This window comes from Nomascus leucogenys, chromosome 4 (assembly GCF_006542625.1).
Source record: "Nomascus leucogenys isolate Asia chromosome 4, Asia_NLE_v1, whole genome shotgun sequence".
Taxonomy (NCBI): Eukaryota; Metazoa; Chordata; class Mammalia; order Primates; family Hylobatidae; genus Nomascus; species Nomascus leucogenys.
This window is the reverse complement of record NC_044384.1, coordinates 5,545,962-5,565,939: the sequence shown is the minus strand read 5'-3', so window position 1 is coordinate 5,565,939 and position 19,978 is coordinate 5,545,962. Positions and strand designations below refer to the sequence as shown.

The following is a 19,978-nucleotide window of genomic DNA, read 5'->3' as shown; positions in this document are numbered from 1 at the left end:
GGGGCCCAAGGGAGCAATTGGAGTGAGAAAATAGCAGTAGTGTTGGATTTTTACCATGGAATAAATAACAATCCATGAATCTATATTAATATAAATAAGTAAAGTGACAAAGTGGGTGAGAAGGACCAGTGCCCCTTGATGAAGAATCTCCGCTCATGTGGGAGGGAGGTGGGAGATCAAAGCTGGAGCACCTGCTGCTGCAGGTGAGACCCCTGACACACTCTCAAACTGGTAGGCAAAGGTTTAAAGAACAGGATATTTGCATAGCTTGAAAGCACCTCTCAAGGGGAAAACAGTAACTTCACAGTGGAGAGACCTGGCAGGTGCCACCCTCAGATCAAAATGAACCTCAGCAGTAATGACACGTCCACATCAGCACTCCTGACACCACTCCCTGAGGAGGACATGCCAGTTCTGGGAACATCACACTCATTGTGAAAAAACATCAGACAAACCCAAACGGTTGAAACGTGAGGAAAATCTGCAGTTGATTTTACGCGGATGTTAATCTCTTAGTTTTGATCATTGTGCTGTGGCTGCATAAGAGGTTAGCTGGGTGAAGTGTATCTGGGGACCCTCTATGGCTTTTGCATCTTTTCTCTAAGTCTCCTGTCATTTCAAAGTAAAAACAAAGAAGACAAGGGTAGCGGCTTCAGGTACAGCTGGACCCAGTACTCAATGCTGTCTGGGCTTGTGGCTCCAACTCTCAACTCCTCCATCAGAACTGTGAGAAATGCCTTCTTTCAGCTTCTAATCCTGCAAAAAGAACTGCATGGTCTTCCCCCAGAAATCCTAAGAGTAGCTGCTGGTGTCTCATGCATGTGAGCTGCATATGGGTGCCCGTTGGTCAGGAACCCATGCTGAGAGGTGCTATGGTTTGAATGTTTGGCTCCCCCCAAACTCGTGTTGAAACTTAATAGCCATTGTAACAGTATTAAGAGGCAGGGCCTTCAAGAGCAGCTGGTCAGGCCATGAGGGCCCTGTCCTCCTGAGTGAATGCTGTTATTGGAGGAGTGGGCTCCTTACAACAGGGCCTGTTTGGCCTCCTCTTGCTCTCTCTACCCCTCTCTGAGCCCTCGTGTTGTGGGATGACACAGCCAGAAGGCCCTCACAAGGTCCCGGCCCCTCCACCTTGGACCTTGCAGCCTCCTGAACCATGAGCCAATACATCTCTGCTCATTGTAAATTACCTCGTCTTGGGCATTGTGTTACAGCAGCAAAAAGCAGCCTACGGCAGTCACCGTGCTAACACCTGGTGGCAGCCTGCGTGGCTCAGGCCAGTCAGGTCCCCCTGGAAGCAAGCATGAGGTCGTCGCCTCTGGAAGTGCTAGGGGAGGGTGATCTGGAGGAAATCAGAGTGGTGTTCTACTGGAAGGCCGATGACTCCTGGGTAAAGTGCCAATGCTCACCTCTGTCTCTGCAAGCTCAGTCTCTCGTGGAATCTCCAGGAGCATAAGGGCCATCTCGACAGCTCCACGTTCCCAGCGCCTGGCCCAAGCCTGGCCCATGATCAGATAAATGCCTAAGTGGGGTGGCATGGACATTTGCACACGTCCAGACTGCTTTATGTTAGAAGCTGAGCTGGCATGCCACTAGCTGGTTTTGACGTAAACAACAATTTTGTAAAACCCTGGACTGAATGGGTCTAACGGCTGGTTCTGTGAACTTGAGCCTCAGCGTCCTCCTGTGTCAAAAGAGCACAAACCACTTTCCCAGAGAGGTTATGAAGACAGAAATGACCCTGTGACCCCTTTGCAAAGTATGAAGAACGGTTCCCACTCATGCATGGAGCTGGATTTTCTCAAGTAGGAAACAGGCGTGGTAAATAGATACTGTTGTTTCAGCCAGTGTAATCTGGGACCAGTTTTTTTTAAAGCAAGTCTAAAGTTTTTTTCAGACTACTACAATATGGTACATGATAGGAATATTGACATTTATTAAAAACAAAAGACTTTCTCTGAGTGTCACTTCTAATTTTTATTCAAAAAGCAGATATATCTTAGGTCCTTTAGAGAAAGGTGTTTCATACATCAAGAGGCATTGAAAACTGCAGTCACTTGGCCCTTTAAACATTATATTATCAAACTATTTTATTTACTGAAAAGACAACATCCTTTGAAAAGTGTCCATGAATCCAACGGTGGTCTGGAGATTCACATACAAATTATTTCGAATATTTCTAGAAGGGCAACAATGGATTTATGTCCATACTATCTATTGGCCTAACAGTTGCAAGAAATTGTATTAAATGGAAAAATGTGAGAAAGTAAATATCTGTTGCCTGATATTGAAGAGGAAAATTGCTACTCTGTCACCCAAGTAAGGAGCTGCCAGTTTTATGGATCATTTCCCTTTGAAAAATGATTGACAGTACCTTTAGGGGGAGTTCGAGTTCTTCCCAAAGGATTCGTTCATTACTGTTTATAGAATTCATGTTACAAAGGGCTTTAAAGATGTTTATCTAATGTTTCATTGCATCCCAGTGAAATAGGAGGCTTTGTCCCTGTGTTATAGAGGGGACAGGCCTGAGAGGCCATGTGGTGGCCCACCATCACTCAGCTCCCGGGAGGCAGCCTTGGGACCCAGGCCTTCCCCTCTTCCCCTCTCCTCGAGGGGGGACACTCACGCCCTCCCCTCCATGGCAGGAGACCAGTTGTTCCTGGCGTGCACTTGACCTCCCACCTTTCCCACTGAGGTCTCAGCATTTCTCCTTTCGGTTTCCCCATGGTGATTTATTGTTGACAGCTTTGGTAAGTTACAATTCATAGACCAAACAATCCGCCTGTTTAGTGTGAACAATTCAGTGGCTTCTCGTATAGTCACAGAGTTGCACAACCATCATCAGTTGATTTCAGGACATTTTCGTTGCCTCCAAAAGAAACCCAGTACCTGTAACCTATCACCTCCCCCACACAATCGCCCTATCTCCCTGAGGCCCAAGCATCCACTAATCTACTTTGTCCCTATTGACTTTCTTTTTTCCTTTTTTTTTTTTTTTTTTTTTTAGATGGAGTCTGGCTCTGTCACCCAGGCTGGCATGCAATGGCGCAATTTCGACTCACTGCAACTTCTGCCTCCCGGGTTCAAATGATTATCCTGCGTCAGCCTTCTGAGTAGCTGGGATTATAGGCGCGGGCCACCACGTCCGGCTAATTTTTGTGTTTTTTAGTAGAGATGGGGTTTCACCATGTTGGTCACGCTGGTCTCGAACTCCCGACCTCAGGTGATCTGCCCACCTCGGCCTCCCGAAGTGCTAGGATTACAGGTATGAGACACTGCACCCGGCCTGGACTTTCATATAAATGGAATTATGCAATATATGGCCTTTGGTTTTTGTTTGTTTGTTTAAGAAACAGTGTCTTGCTCTGTCACCCAGGCTGGAATGCAGTGGCACCATCTTGGCTCACTGCAGCCTCAACCTCCTGGGTTCAAGTGATCCTCCAGCCTCAGCCTCTCAAGTAGCTAGGACTACAGGGTGCATGACCGTGCCCAGCTAATTTTTAAATTTTTTGTAGAGGCAGGGTCTTGCTATATTACCCAGGCTGGTCTCGAACTCCTGGCCTCAAGCAGTTCTCCCACCTCAGCCTCCCAAAGGCATGAAGCCACCATGCCTGGCCTAATACGTGGCCTTTGTGTCTGACTCCCTTCGCTCAGAATAACGTTTTCAAGGTTCATCCGTGGTGTCCCATGAGTCAGTACCTCATTCCTTCTTATAGCTGAGTAGTATTGATGTTAAGTATAGACCACAGTTTGCTTATCCATCCGTAAGTTGGTGGACATTTGGACTGTCTCCACTCTGGCTATTATGAATAATGCTGCTGTGAACATTTCTGTCCCAGTTTTTGTGTGGACACATCGCCTCATTTCTCTTGGGTATATGCCTAGGAGGGGAATTGCTGGGCAATATGGGAATTCCATCTTTAGCTGTTTGGGGAACTGCTAGACTGTTGTCCAAAGCGGCTGTGCCATTTTCCATTCCCGCCAGCAGTGTACCAGGATTCTGATTTCTCCCCACCCTCAACAACACCTGTAATCTTTCTGATCGTGCCATTCTAGTGGGTGTGACGTGGTATCTCAGCATTTCTGCCTGGACCCAATCAATACAAAAATGATCTCGTTTCCAGATCCTGAAGGTTAGAGATAAGACTTATAGTCAAACACCTGTAGAATCTGAGAGTTGGAAGGGTAAACCTAGGGAGCAGCCATGACTCCTGGGACAGAGAGCCTGAGGAAGAGCCGCTCCTCAGAGCTAAGTCCAGACCTTGCTGGAGATAGCATGGCCCTGGCCCAGTGCCCGGCAGAGAAGTCCCTGTGGAGAACTTGCTGGAATGTGACCCCCAGGGATGCCAGGGAAGTTGTGCACAGGGAGGTGTCTTGCTGAAGGCACTGCATGAGACTTCCCCAGGAGGGCATCAAGGGAAGTGCTGGCTTCCAGATGCTGCTGGCCACCATGCTTCCAAGAGCACGGGCGGCTGCAGGAGCTCGTCTGCAGGAAGCTGTCCACGAGGGGCATGTTCTGCTTTGTCCCTCCAGGGCTGCAGTGGGAGGCTGCCTCATTCTGGGAGTCAGCATAGGATTACCTACACATACAATCCGTGCTTTAAAATCTCAGCTTAATCAATTACAGTCCACTTTGCTGACTATTTTGACTCATAGATTGGAACTTGGATGGGAAAAAGAGGCGCCATTGCCCAGACTTCTCATGCCCAGCACTTACTAGAAAGGAGGGAAGAAATTGGAATACCTCTGCTCCCTGGGTGCCTGCCCTGGGGTCACCCCTCAGGGTCTTCAGCAGCAGATGTTCTCCTGTTCTCCCTGCCCCCCTCAAGTCCTCCTTAAGCCCTGCAGCTAGTCCTCTCTGGGAGGCTTATCCTAAAAAAACAATTTGATAGCAATCATTTCACATGCTTGTGGAACCCAGATCTCCCTCAGGGGTCTTTGCATTAATCAACAAACAGTTCCAGGAGATGCTGCTTTGGGAGCCTTTTCCCTATGGCCAAAAGCAAAAGCCTGTCCTTGTTCAGGCCACAGCACGAAGTTGGCCAGTGAGAAAAACACCATAATCTTGTCTGATGTAGAAAAAGACAGAACTTGTTGAGCCACATTCTTAACCTAGAAGAGAGTCAGCTCAGTGAGCCCTTCTGACCTGAAGGAACAGTTAACTCCCCCATGTGACTTAGAGAAAGTCAAGTTCATTCTTTTCTTGTTATTTTTTGGTGTCTGGGCCAGATAAGTCATGCTAGAAATGTTCAGGATCCTTAATCAACAGTGTATTAATTAGTGAGGATAAGTCTAAGCTACTGTGACCAAAATGACCAAGGCTTCTATGAGTGAAGGTTTATGCATTTGTTCTTCACACAGAAGTCTGAACAGCAGGTTCAGGACTGCTTTGGGGGCTCCTCTATCATTTGGGACCTGGATTCCTTCCATTATGAGCCTCTTCCTTCCTCAGTTTTATCTCACAGGCAAAGATCTCTGCACCAGCTCCTGCTAGAGCAGCCAGTGGGAAGGAGGAAAAGAGAGGGCAAGATATGATCCCTCCGTTTAAAGGCACAAACCACAGTTGAAAGTTTCAACCCCTTGCCTCTACTCTCCAGAAAACATCAGATGGCCACATCCAACTGTATGAGAGGATGAAAATATGCCTAGCTAAAAATTCTGCGTAGGAGAGGAAGAACAGATAATGGAAAACAATAATCAGTTTTTTGCAAATTGGATGTCAACCTTTAAGTTCCTCTATTACATCAATTATACCATGACATCTCCCCCAAGGAAAACAAATAGAAAAAAAAAAAGAGATAAAAGGCATCCAATTTGGAAAGGAAAAAGCAAAATGTTCTGTTTGCAAATGCTATGATCTTACATATAGAAAACCCCAGAAGAACTCCACCAAAATACTCTTAGAACTAATGAATAGTTGTTACTAAATGAACTCAGTAAAGATTTTGAATACAAAATCAACACAAAAATTAGTTGCACTCCTATACACCAAAAATAAATTACCCAAAAAGAAATTAAGAAAATGATTTTATTTACAATAGCATCAAAAAGAATAAAATACTTAGGAATAAATTTAACCAAGGAAATGAAAGATCTGTATACCAAAACCTGTAAGACATTGATGAAAAGGAAGATACAAATGTAAAGGTATCCCGCGTTCATGGATTGGAAGAATTAATATTTTTACAGTATCCATAGTACCCCAGGTGATCTACAGAGTCAGTGTAATTCCTATCAAAATATCAATGGCATTTTCACAGGTAGAAAAAAAATCCTAAAATTTATATAGAATCACAGAAGACCACAAATAGCAAAAGCAACCTTGAAAATGAGAACAAAGCTGGTGGCATCACACTACCTGACTTCAAAGTATATATAAAACTATAGTAACCAAAATAGGGTACTGGCATAAAAACAGACAGTTAGACCAATGAAACAGAATGGAAAGTCCAGAAATCAATTCACACACTTACAGCCAATTGATTTTCAACAAAGGTGCCAACAGCAAATGGGAAAGGACAGTCTCTTCAATAAATAGCAATGGGAAAACTGGATATCCATATGCAGAAGAATGAAATTGGACCTTTATCTCACACCATATACAAAAATCAACTCAAAATGGATTGAAGACTTAAATGTAATATTTGAAACCATAAGACTCTTAGAACACAGAAGAAAAGCTTCATGACATTGGTCCTGGCAATGATTTTTTGGCGATGACACCAAATGCATAGGTAACAAAAGAAAAAATAAACAATTGGGACTTCATTAAACTAAAAATTTTCCGCTCGGCAAAAGAAACAACAAAATGAGAAGGCAACCCATGGGATGGGAGAAAATATTTGCAAACCACACATCTGATAAGGGGGTTAACCTGCAAAATATATAAGGAACTCACACAACTCAGTAGCAAAAAGAAAAGAAGAAAAAACCAGAAACAGAAACAAACAAAAGTAACCCAATTTTGAAAATAGACAAAGGACCTGAATAGACATTTTTCCAAAGAAGATACACAAATGGCTAGCAAGTATATAAAAAAATACTCAATATCACTAATCAGAGAAATGCCACCAAAATTTATATGTTGACGTCCTAACCCCCAAGACCTCAGAATGTGACCTTCTATGGAGATAGGGTCATTGCAGCTCGAGTTACTTCTCTTTAGATAAGGTCACATGGGCATAGGGTGGACCCCTGATTACACACCACTGTGTCCTTATGAGAAGGGAAAATCTGGACACACACACACACACACACACACACACACACACACACGGAGAACCTCATGAGGGCAGAGATCGGGTGATGCTTCTACAAGACAAGGGACGCCAAGGACGGCCAGCAGCCACGCGGGTCGAGGACGGGAGCACGCCCTTCCCGCTCAGCCTCAGGAGAAACCTGCCCCGCCCACACCTTCATCTCAGACTTCCAGTCTCCAGAATTGAGACCAATTTCTGTTGCTTAGGCCACCCAGTGTACTTTGTTAGAGCAGATGTTGGGGCTCAGAAGCCAATACCCCAAAATATGGTGCTTTGTGCAAGCTGAACTGAAAAGGAGCTTCAAGGCCTCTCGGCTCCCCCACCCCCACCATCTCTCCCGAAGTTCCTGAAGTGTCCTTATCTCCTTCAAGTCTGACCCACCAAAGAAGAAAGGAGTGACCTCTGGTCCCTTCCCTGAGTTTTCGTTAACTGAACCCATATCTCAGGAAGGAAGGCTGACACCGAACATACTGGACAGACTTGTCAAGACCATTGTCTGCTCTGGGGCCCAGCAGACTTGACGGAAGACCGTGGCGCGCTCTTCAAGCCCACCGAATCCTCCTCGTGAGCGCTGATCGCCCTCAGCTGAAATCCTCTTCTCCTCCCATAACCTGTTGCGCCAGGATCCAAGCCGCCACTCCTTGTGGAACCTCAAGGGGGCGTCTCAGCTTCCCAACCCCATTGGGGATTGGTCCTTCATTCTGAAGCCTCCCACGTCACGTAAAATTAGGATCAAATCAATCTGTATGCCTTTTCTGCAGTTCAACTGCCTTTTCCAAGTTGATTTTGCAGCGAACCTTCAGAGAGCGGGGAAAACTCTCCCCTCGGCCCCTACACAGCCCTAGGAAGCTAATCCTCGGCCTAACATTCCATCACAAGGACCCACAGCCACAGCGTTTGGGGGCCCGTCGCGTGAGGGGCCTGTCACCTGAGGGGGCTGTGCCGCTGGCTCAGCTCTGCCTGCTGGCCAGGGCCCTACTTCCTCTCAGAGATGACACACACGTGCCCCCAAAGAAGAACCCGGGGAGTCGCAGGCTGGGCCAGGCTGCTGGCTTCCAGTGACGTCACATGACTTTGGGGCCACTGCCTCATCCCTTATCTGTGCATATGAGATGCATTGTCTCTTCCTCTGCAGTGGAGCTGAATGAATGCCTCCCAAGCCGCTTTGTTCTCCAGATGTGAATAACTCCACTATACCAGCCTCGTCTTCTTTCCGGGGGACAACGTGGGTCCACAGAGAGATATTTAATGTCACCCTCTCGGGGCTTTGATGGGACTCCCTCTGCCACATATTTTGGAGGTTGGGAAGGTTGCTAGAGGCTTCAGAACTCCAGCCTAATGGATCCCAAACTCGGGAGAATGGTGAGTAGGACCTCCACCATCAGAGTCCGTGCATTGGGCGCCAGACTTCCATTTGTCCCGGGAACACGTGCGTTAAGCCCAGGTGGGCAGGGCAGGCACCCAGCATGGCCCCAGATGCTGCTGCTCATTGTGTTCTTAGGTGCTGTCTTGGCCGAGGAATGTGGTATTTGGAATTATATTTTATCAGTAATGCTTTTGGGTGGTTGTATGTTCTTAACAATAATTAAATGGCATTATTGTCAAGTAGTTCATATTCAAATTGTTCATGAACTCAGTCTTCTTAAATCAATATTTTTCTGTACTTTTTCTCTTAAAAAAAATGAGTTTGCTTCCTGGAAGAATTTGCCTAAATAATGGTAACAGACAGTGTGCTGTTTGTTCTGGTCCCAGGTTGCCGGCTTAAGGGCTAGCTTGCGAGAGCTAAATCAACGGGCTAAATCACCCCAGGCCTTTCTCGGTGAGGTTTCCATGGCTCAGGTGCAAACCCGAGTGTGGGTGTGGCAGGAAGGCTTCTCTCTAGCAAAACAAGCAGGCAGGTACCTTTGGCTGTGAGGTTTTGTGGGGTTGTGTCCCAGACTACTTAGAAAGATAAAATTCATGGACCCTTTTTATTTCCATTGCAAACACACACATACACACACACAGAAATTTTCAGAATTTTGTGGAAGGTTGATACGTAGAAGACTCAAAAGACCCTCAGAAGACATACTGAAACAAATACATGCAAATGCGAGGCTAGAGACACAGTGAGAAGGCAAGTGGCGACCTGACTGCAGCCGGATTCTAGAAGTGGGCTTTGCCCACCCGCAAGACCATGAGATTCCCAGACCGTGCTGCAAAATCACTGCTCTGAGAGAAAGAACCTCACCCTGTGGTCTGGCTATGCTTTCCATTGCTGACTTTTTTTTTTTTTTAAGAACCCACAACTGGCCAGGGCATTGGGGTGGGGGTTAGAGGACATTTCACTGAATACTGTCTTACTTTAAAAAATGTTAAAAGTATGTCATGATAGTATCTATTCAAACCATTAAAGTTAAAAGCAATATGAAAGAAACTAATTTCCCTGGCTGGGCATGGTGGCTTATGCCTGCAATCCCAACATTTTAGGAGGCCAAAGCAGGAGGATCACCTGAGCCCAGGAGTTCAAGACTGGCCTGGGCAACATAGTGAGACCCTGACTCTACAAACAATTTTAAAAGTAGCCAGGCAGGGTGGATCATGCTTGTGGTCTCAGCTACTCAGGAGACCATGGTGGGAGGATGGCTTGAACCTGGGAGGTCGAGGCTACGGTGAGCCATGATTGCACCACTGCACTCCAGCCTGGGAGGCAGAGTAAGACCCCTTCTCAAACAAAAAAGAAAGGAAATATTTTGTTTTGGACTCAATATAATACCCTTTGATATGAAAGAGAGGAAGAGATTGTAATATATATTTTCCCCTTTGCTATTCTTTTACTTTTTTTTAACTTTTATTTTAGGCTTAGCGGTACACGTGCAGGTTTGTTACATAGGTAAATTTGTGTCATGGCGATTTGTTGTACAGATTATTTAATCACCCAGGTATTAAGCCTAGTACTCATTAGTTATTTTTGCTGATCCTCTCCCTCCTCCCATCCTCCACCCTCCAATAGGCCCCAGTGTGTGTTGTTCTCCTCTGTGTGTCCATGTGTTCTCATCATTTAGCTCCCACTTACAAATGAGAACATGCAGTATCTGGTTTTCTGTTCCTGTGTTAGTTTGCTAAGGATGATGGCTTCCAGCTCCACCCATATTCCTACAAAGGATATGATCTCATTCTTTTTTTATGGCTGCATAGTATTTCCCATGGTGTAGATGTACCACATTTTCTTTACCCAGTCTGTCATTGATGGACATTTAGGTTGATTCCATGTCTTTGCTATTGTGAATAGTGCTGCAGTTAACATTCACATGCATGTGGCTTTATAGTAGAATGATTTATATTCCTCTGAGTACCTAGTAATGGGATTACTGGGTCCAATGGTAGTTCTGTTTTTAGCTGTTTGAGGAATTGCCAAACTGCTTTCCACAATAATTGAACTAATTTACACTCCTACCAACAACGTATAAGTTTTCCCTTTTCTCTGCAACCTCACTTGCATCTGTTATGTTTTGACTTTTTAATACAGTTGTTTGACTGATGTGAGATGGTATCTCATTGTGGTTTTGATTTGCATTTCTCTAATGATCAGTGATATTGAGCTTTTTTTTTCATATGCTTGTTGGCCACATGTATGTCTTCTTTTGAAAAGTGTCTGTTCATGTCCTTTGCCCAATTTTTAATGGGATTGTTTGTTTTTTCTTGTAAATTTGTTGAAGTTCCTCGATACTGGATATTAGACCTTTGTCAGATGCATAGTTTGCAAATATTTTCTCCTATTCTGTAGGTTGTCTGTTTACTCTGTTGATAGTTTCTTTTACTGTGCAGAAGCTCTTAAGTTTAATTAGATTCTATTTGTCAATTTTTGCTTTTGTTGCAATTGCTTTTGGTGTCTGTGTCATGAAATCTTTGGCTGTTCCTATGTCCAGGATGGTATTGCCTAGGTTGTCTTCCAGGGTTTTTAGAGTCTAGGGTTTTACGTTTAAGTCCTTAATCCATCTTGAGTTGATTTTTGTATATGATGTAAGGAAGGGGTCCAGTTTCAATCTTCTGCATATGGCTAATGGCTAGCCAGTTATCCGAGCATCATTTATTGAATAGGGAGTCCTTTTCCACTGCTTGTTTTTGTTGCTATTGCTGACTTATTACCATCACCTTTTTCTAATACTGAGAGAGAAAAGAAAGTCATCAATTCTATTCTTGGGATCTTGAGCCCAAGATTGAGCAAACTCTTTCTTTTACTGTGACACAGATCAAATGCCCACCAACAGCCAGGGTGCATCCCTGGCTGTGGCCCAGGGGGTCTGGATGAGGTTTGGGGAGCCGGACCACAAGATGCAGAGGGGGCTCTGTGCTGTGGGCACTCACCCTTTGGAGGGGGCACGTGCAATCAGCATGTGTGATGTGCCTCCCGTGTGCTCTAGTGCCCAGGCCCAGTCACTCTGGGCAAACAGTGGTACCTGGGATGTGGACTCTGGGACCAGGAAGCTCCTCTGGTGGGAATGAACCAGGTCATACATCACTACACTTTGTCCACACTCCTTGTTTCTTTCCACAAAAAGCAGCATTCTTGTTAAAACCATAGAGTAGAACTTCTAGCTGCTGAAGACAAAAGGCAAAGTACAATTTAGACGAAGGGAAGAAGTTACCCATCCACATAAAATTTACTGCCTTTTTCACTGAATCCCAAACTCAGGTTTTTGTTGTTTTTTTTTTTCTCTCAAACTTTAGTGTGAGCAGTTTTAGGGTAGAGGCCCAGGAATCTGCACTTTGAAGCCATCATTCAGTGGCTTTTAGTATATTCACTGACATGTGCAACCATCACCACAATCAATTTTAGAACATTTTCCTCACCTCAGAAAGAAACCCATACCCTTTAGCTATGAGCCTCCTATTCGCCCCTCCCTCACCTTATCCTTAAACAACTGCTAACCTGTTTTCTGTCTGTCTCTATAGATTTCCCTCTTCTGGACTTTCATATGAATGATATCATACAATATGTGGCCTCTCTTGACTGGCTTCTTTCACTTAATGTAATGTTTTCAAGGTCCGTTCATGTCATAGCATATATCAGGACTGCATTCCTTTTCAAGGCCAAATAATACTCCATTGTGTGAATATGCCACATTTTGTATTTATCCATTTGTTTGTTGGTGGACATGTGGGTTGTTTCCACCGTTTGGCTATTATGAATAATGCTGCTATAAACATTTGTGTCCCAGTTTTTGTGTGGACATGTATTTTCATTCCTCCAGGGTGTGTACCTGGGAGTGGAATTGCTGGTCGATACGGTAGCTCCATGGGTCAGTGTCTGAAGAACTGCCAGACTGTTTTCCACACTGGCTGCACCATTTTGCATCCTCACTAGCAGTGTATGGAGGGCTCCAATTTCTCCACATCCTCAAAACACTTGTTATCTGACTTTGTGATTCCTGGCATCCTCTGGGTGGGAAGTGGTGTCTGGTTGTGGTTTGATCTGCATTTCCCAATGCCTAATGATACTGAACATTTTTTCATTCACTTCTTGGCCAAAAGATCTACCACTTTAACCATGACCCTCCCCCTCACCCCAGTCAAGGGATTCTGACAGAGAACTTATCGCCTTTGAGAACATTTTCAACTTTGAGTATAAAAAGTCTCCCTAGATTTTTCTTGGCTTTTCCAGGGTGTATCTCTTGCTCCAAGGTTCTGAACCTAAGCCCAGTTCTTATTTAATCTAGGGTTCAGCTGATTTCTAATTAATCAATTCTGCTGTTGATTTGCACAAGATAGGAGTTGGCATTCTCTCTCAAGCAGCCTGTTAAAGCTAAACAGGGAGAGATTATGGCCAGAAAATACATGGACATTCGTTGCAAACACTGTCTTCCTACAACAATGTTTCTCCCCTCTGTCAAAAAAAAAAAGCCTTCCCTATCCAGCAGGGATTTGACTAAGGAGATCTACACCTGTTTTTTCCCACCAGCTTTTAGTTCTTTATATTAATAGACTTCCAACTTACGACGGAAGGATGCAGGCTTTTCCCAGCGCCTGGATTTCTAAGTAGGCGCGTGCTAATTTTCCGCCATCCACTTCTCCTGCACACTGTCTCACAAAGGGTCTAAGGATGCAGGACTGCCAAGTGGGCTCTTTCCCAGCTCCCGGAGGCTTCCTCATCTCTCATCCCCAGTGCCAGCAAATGCGGAGGGAGCTATCCTGCGCATGAGGCATTCGGATCCTTCCTTGGCCAACACTGCTCATCCGCAGCCAGGGAGTGTCCCCACCTGCCGGATTCCTCCGACCAAACGCCTTGTTAGTGCCATTGGTGCAGATGGGCCCCCAAGCACCACCACTTGCTCCTGAGCAGCAAGTGGTTCCTGGGATCAGTGGCGTGACCACAAGCGCGGTGGCCATGAGCTCAGGTTGGCCCAGGGCACTGCCTGCTTGCCAAGGCTCAGCCTGCCCCTAACCCTGCTCTGTCGTTTTAATGGAAAGTTTCAAACATGCACAAACATAGACAGATGAGGATAGTGAGTCCCCATGTGCCTATCAGCCAGTTCCAATAATTACCAACACGTGGCCCATCTTGTTTCAGGAGAGCCCCTCCCAGGACCCCCACTCTCAGCATCCAGATAATCCTACAGCACATTCCAGACATTGCATTATTGCATCTGTAGGTTGTTCAGCACATATCTTGAAGGCGAGCACATGTGTGTATATCAACAATACAGTTAACACACTATAAAATAGCAATAATTCCTTTAGATCAACAAATATACAACCTAAAACCTGCGGTCAACTTTATCATATTGTCCCATAAAAATATTTTTATTGGTCTTTCGAATCAGCATCTAAATAGGATCTACACTTTACATTTGTTTGATATAAATCTTTTTTTTTTTTTTTTTTGAGATGGAGCCTGGCTCTGTTGCCCAGGCTGGAGTGCAATAGCACGATCTCAGCTCACTGTAACCTCCGCCTCCTGGGTTCAAGCGATTCTTCTGCCTCAGCCTCCCTTTTAGCTGGGATTACAGGTGCCCACTGCCGCACCCAACTAATTTTTGTATATTTTAATAGGGGCAGGGGTTTCACCACGTTGGCCAGGCTGGTCTCGAACTCCTGACCTCAGGTGATCCACCCACCTCATCCTCCCAAAGTGTTGGGATTACAGGTATGAGCCACTGCATCTGGCCTCTGCCTTGAATTTCTGATCTGACCTTGAGTGCCTGGAATGGGCACCCTGCCTCAGCCTGGCCACCTGTACATGACATAAGAGAGAATGGCAGCAGCTCTCTTGGGGAATCTCAGTGAGGATTGGGGGGCAAGTCGAGAAAGGAGAGCCATGTTTAGATGCGTGGGGGTGTAACCTACTCATCCTGGCTGCGTGATCCCAGGCAGTCTCTTGACCCCTCTAGTGCTTCAGGTCACTTGTCTGTGAAATGGAGCCACAGTGGCTCTGCCTCACTGGATTTTCAGAGTGATTGGTGACGTCGTGGCCGTGAAGTGCTCGGCTCAGTGCCTACCCTCCATGCGTGTGAAGACTCAATAAAAATGTAAATGTGACCTTACTGCAAATGGACGCGACTTCTCTTAATCAACAAATCACATGATGTATGGAATCCCTAATTCACTCCAGCACTAGAATCTGAGGAACGCTGCAAACATCAAATTTCAGATCTGGCTTCTAATGAAGTGATGCCGATTTTCTTGTATCTTGGGTGGTTTAGCACAGACTGCTATAGACAGTTCAATGCTAGTTCCAGACACCCACTAGCAGCCTTCTGGGAGAGCCCTGCGAGTTGTTGGGCGCTGGAACACACTTTTCTGTGGTTCACAACGGAAACTTGTAGGTTCTGAAAGTGGAGGGGGGAATGGGGCTGCAGTCGGGGGCCATCACCCGCGGGAGGCTCACAGTGAGTGCAGCCCCAGTCATGGGCTCTGCCGACGCACCTGGGGAAGGAGACGGGAGGCGTGCAGAGGCACCATTTAGCTGCCACAGGAGCTGCCAGGAAAGGCGCAGCGATTGGATCCTCGCCTGAGTGTGCACTGTTTAGGGCGGCTGCCCTAGCTTCTCAGCAGGTTGTCATCTGCGGCTCACCGGAGAGAGATGCTGCCCTGGTGACTGCCACTCTGCTGGCTCGGGACCCTGGCAGGTTCAGGAGCTGATGGCATCTGGAGGATGGGTGGCATTTGTTGGCTGGAGCTGAGAGCCAGCTCCTGGAGGAGTCACAGAAGGAGAAGGGGTGGGTGGGTCCAGCCACCATCCTACTGGTCCCAGCGCATAGCTCCTGCCCAGGAGGAAATATGCACACGCGGTTGGTTTATGGGAGGGAGCCTGGGCGGGCTGTTGCACGGTTGGTCTCACCGTCACAGGGCAGGCAGCAGCAAGGCTGGAGCAGGGGACCTGAGCCCTGAGGTCCTCCCCAGCCCCATCGTCCCAGCCCTAATGAGGAGGTAGGGGCTTTGTGTCCCCAGAGCACCTCACCGCAGGCCCCACAATGCCCCAGTGTTCCAAGTCTCAATTGCTCTTTCAAGCGGTTACAATCCCCCACTTCTTCAGAAGCACTGTGGTTGGGACAAAGGTACCTTTCATGGTACACGTGGCTCAGCTTCCGGCGCCACAGCACGTAAAGTCGGGGTGCTGTCCCCTGCCGACCCCAGAAGGAATGGGGCGCATTGTGAAAGGGAGAGAAACAGTGTAAGACAAGGCACGCACAGATGGAACTCCCCAAAGGCTGCAGATGAGGAGGGGTCCCCTGCGCCTTCTAGGACCAGCTCCGGTGCCCTGGGATCCCAGAGTGCGTGGTGCTCAGTGAGAAACGCGTTTGCATGTTTCAGCTTCACAGTTGGCCTGGGGCAGTCTTGTTACCCAACTCTGCACCTTGTACTGCAGGCCAGAGGTGTGGGCAGGAGCACTGCCCTGGGGCCGTCCCAGAGGCCTTGTCCCTGCTGACAGGGTGAAGTTTGCTTGTTGGACTCCTGGTGTCAAGGCTTAAGTTATTAGTTATTCTTAGCCAGTTCCTGGAGGCTGAGGTTATCCAGGATACAAACATTTATGCCTTTTAAGGTGTACTGAACAGAGCTTGTGACCTTTAAGTGGACCCTTTTTATCTTCACCCAAATCTTGCTCTCCACCAGTTTGGGAAGGTTTGCACCAGGTAGTGTTCCCAGCACTGAGCCTGGCACTGGGCCAGGCTGTAGGGACATTGCCTCCCAGGAAGAGAAATCATTGTAGGGCAGTCCCAATCAAGACACAGTATGAGTTCACCCTTAAAACTCCCTGTCCACTTCAAGCAAAGCAATTGCATATACTTCAGGATTTTTTTTTTTTTTTTTTTTTTTTTGAGACAAGGTCTCATTCTGTGATCCTCCCACCTCAAGCCTCCTGAGTTGCTGGGACTATAGGTATGTACCACCTTGCCTGGCTAAGTTTTAAAATCTAATTTAATTTGTGTGGAGACAGAGTTTCTGTGTTGCCCAGGCTGGTCTTGAACTCCTGGGCTCAAGTGGTCCTCCTACCTTGGCTTCCCAAAATGCTGGGATTACAGGTGTGTGCCACTGGAACACTGTTTGAGAACTGTAAGCCACCAATTTAAGACCTGGACCTGGAATGGGCATCTTAAAGCACCAGGTGGAGGCAACCATTGCATTTTAGGCAGAACTCATAACAGAGAAGGAGAATTAAATGACTGTCATTCAAGTTGAGGCTGCAAGTCAAAGCTCTGAAGTGTGTAAGAAAGACATGCCTTAAGAAAAATAGCTTTTGCAATGTGTTAGGAAATGGGTTTACCAAGACTGACATACAAAGAGTAGAACATGTTTAAAATGGATGCAAATGAAGTATGTTTAAATTCAACAGACAAATGAAAGACTAATACCCACATTAAAGAATGAGAAAATACAAAATGTTAGCAGGCACCTATGAATCACGAGCAGACAGGGGCGGGGCGTGGTGGCTCATGCCTATAATCCCATCACTTTGGGAGGATGAGGCAGGCAGATCACTTGAACCCAGGAGTTCGAGACCAGCCTGGGCAATATGGTGAGACCCCCCCCCCACCATTTCTACAAAAAATATAGAAATTAGCTGGATGTGGTGGCACGCACCTGTAGTCACAGCTGCTTAAGAGGCTGAGGTGGGACAATCACTTGAACCCAGGAGGTTGAGGCTGCAGTGAACCATGATCACACCACTCACACCACTGTACTCCAGCCTGGGTAACAGAGTGAGATCCTGTCTCAAAAAATAAAATAAAATAAAATAAAATAAACAGATGGGTATGAAAATCAACCCATTAGACATCCTGAAAATGTAACTAGTCAGAAATTACTGAACAGTATAAATTCTTGATGGGGCACAGTCAAAGTGAGAATTAATGAACTGAAAAATATTACAGAGAATATGCCCAGGAATCAGAGCAGAGAGATAACAAAAAAAAAGAGAAAAACAAGGGATCTGGAGGATATATGATAGATCAAAAGACCTCAATGTAGTAGGACTTCTAGAAGAAAACAGAGGAAATGAGGCCAGGCACTGTGGCTCACACCTGTAATACTAGCATTTTGGGAGGCCAAAGCATGAGGATCACTTGAGCTCAGGAGTTCCAGACCAGCCTGGGCAACATAGTGGGACCCCATCTCTAAAAAAAAATTTAAAAAATCAGTCCAGGTATGGTGGCTTGTACCTTTAGTCCCAGCTTCTCAGGAGGCTGAGGCAGGAGGGTGGCTTGATCACACCACTGCACTGTAGCCTAGGCAACATACCAAGACCCTGTCTCTACAGAAAGCTTAAAAAACAAGCCGGCTTGGTGGTGCACACCTGTAGTCCCAGCCACTCAGGAGGCACAGACAGAAGAATCACTTGACACTAAGAGTTTGAGTTTGCAGTGAGCAGTGATGATACCACTACACTCCAGCCTGGGCAATAGAGGGAGACTCTGTCTCAAAAAATAAATGCGTAAAAATAAATGTGGATTGGCATCTTATTCTATGACAGACAGTACATAGGCACTTGGGGCTATTGAAAGAAGAGAAACAAAGTCCTGGCCCTCATGGAGCTTATGTCATGAGAGCCAGACAGATAATTATTAAGTAAACAAATAATAGAATGTTATATAGTGATAAGGCCAGGCACAGTGACTCACGCCTGTAATCTCAGCACTTTGGGAGGCCAAAGCAGGTGGATCATCTGAGGTCAGGAGTTCGAGACCAGCCTGGCCAACATGGTGAAACCCTGGCTCTACTAAAAATACAAAAAATTAGCTGGGCATGGTGGCAGATGCCTGTAATCCCAGCTACTTGGGAGGCTGAGGCAAGAAAATAACTTGAACCCAGGGGGAGATCGCGTCACTGCACTCCAGCCTGGGCAACAGAGCGAGGTTCTGTCTCAAAAAAAAAAAAAAAAAAAAAAAAAAAGGATATTATATAGTGGTAAGAGTGGTAAGAAAATAATAACCAGGGTGTACTCGGTTAAATAACTTTCCTCCAAAAATGCCTGTCCACCTGGAACCTCAGAACACAGCCTTATTTGGAAACAGGGTTTTTACAGATGTAATTAGTTAAAAAGAGGTCATTCTGGAGTAGAGTGGGCCCTAAATCCAAAACCCAGTGTCCTCCTAAGATGAGAGTACACAGAGAGACACAGAAAGAGGCTGGCCGTGCACACACGGAGGCAGAGACTGGAAGGACGCAGCCACAGCAAGGAGCCCCAGGGACTGCCGCCAACACCAGAAGCTGGAGGGGCAGGAAGGACCCTCCCCTAAAGCCTGCAGAGGGAGCCCGGCCCTGCCAACACGTGATTTAGGTTTCTGGCCTCTAGAACTATGGGAGAATAAAGTCCTGGTGTTTGGCCCCCGGTTTGGGACGCTTTGTTTCAGCAGCCTGAGGAAGCTAGTGGAGACAGATGGGAAAGCCCCGCCTTCTCCTCGAATCTGCCTTGTTCTCGACTTTACATTTGTTGAACTTTTGTTAGAAGCCAAAAGATGGCCTGAGGTGCCATCACCAGAGGTGGCCAAGCCCTGGAGTCCACCCCTGCCTTTAACCGGGGACCTTGGTTCACAGGCATCAAGGATGCCTAAAGCCTGGCACTGTGAAGTCAAAGTAATTTTGCTGTGAGCTGAATGTGTAAGATAACACTTTAAAGGCTGTGTACGTAATTACAGGTTTCTAGAAAAGAAACGTGTTATTTGGTGCTGTCTGCATTTTGGTGTCTCCACCCTGGCCCACAGTCCCACCAAAACCCTGCCAGGCTCCCTCTCCTGACTCCGTGAGAAATCTCTCCTCTCTTCCTCGCCACCCCTCCTCTGTCCTCAGTCCGCGTGTCTCTCAACTCCCCACTCACTCCCTCCGACCCTCCTCCTCCTTTCTGCTGTTCTGCGGCCGGAACATCTTAATTTCACATGCTGCCCCCTGAGATAGTACAGTCTCCCCTGCAGGTATTCTGTAAATATCCTATCGACACTTTTACACAAAAATCACTCAAATGAGATTTAAAGGAAGAAGAGCCAGTGGCTCTGGTGTGGCCACAGCTACGAGATCTCCAAAGGGGAATGTTCGCCTTGGGTTTTGGCTCCAGCGTCAGGCACAGCCTCATGGATCCCTTAGGATTTACACCTTTCACCCCTCAAAACCAAGAACCATGCCCTGTTCCCCCATTGGAAACACGCTCTTGCCTCTGAGGAAGAGCCCAGCCTTATCTGATGACGCCGCTGTCCCTGGTAGAGTATACTTCAATGTATCGATTTAACTGTCATGAGATTCTGGCC

The 19,978-nt window shown here is 46.4% G+C and overlaps 1 protein-coding gene across 1 annotated transcript in view; it reads left to right on the top strand.

Annotated features, from left to right (window-relative positions):
• The first annotated feature begins 8,337 nt into the window (after positions 1-8,337).
• The window catches only part of CNDP1 (carnosine dipeptidase 1), a 52,342-nt gene continuing 40,701 nt past the window's right edge, over positions 8,338-19,978 (top strand). Inside the window, exon 1 of the mRNA XM_003264340.4 lies at positions 8,338-8,621. Coding sequence (XP_003264388.2) covers positions 8,598-8,621 — 24 coding nt within the window. The 5' untranslated portion in view covers positions 8,338-8,597. The remainder of the gene's footprint in view (positions 8,622-19,978) is intronic.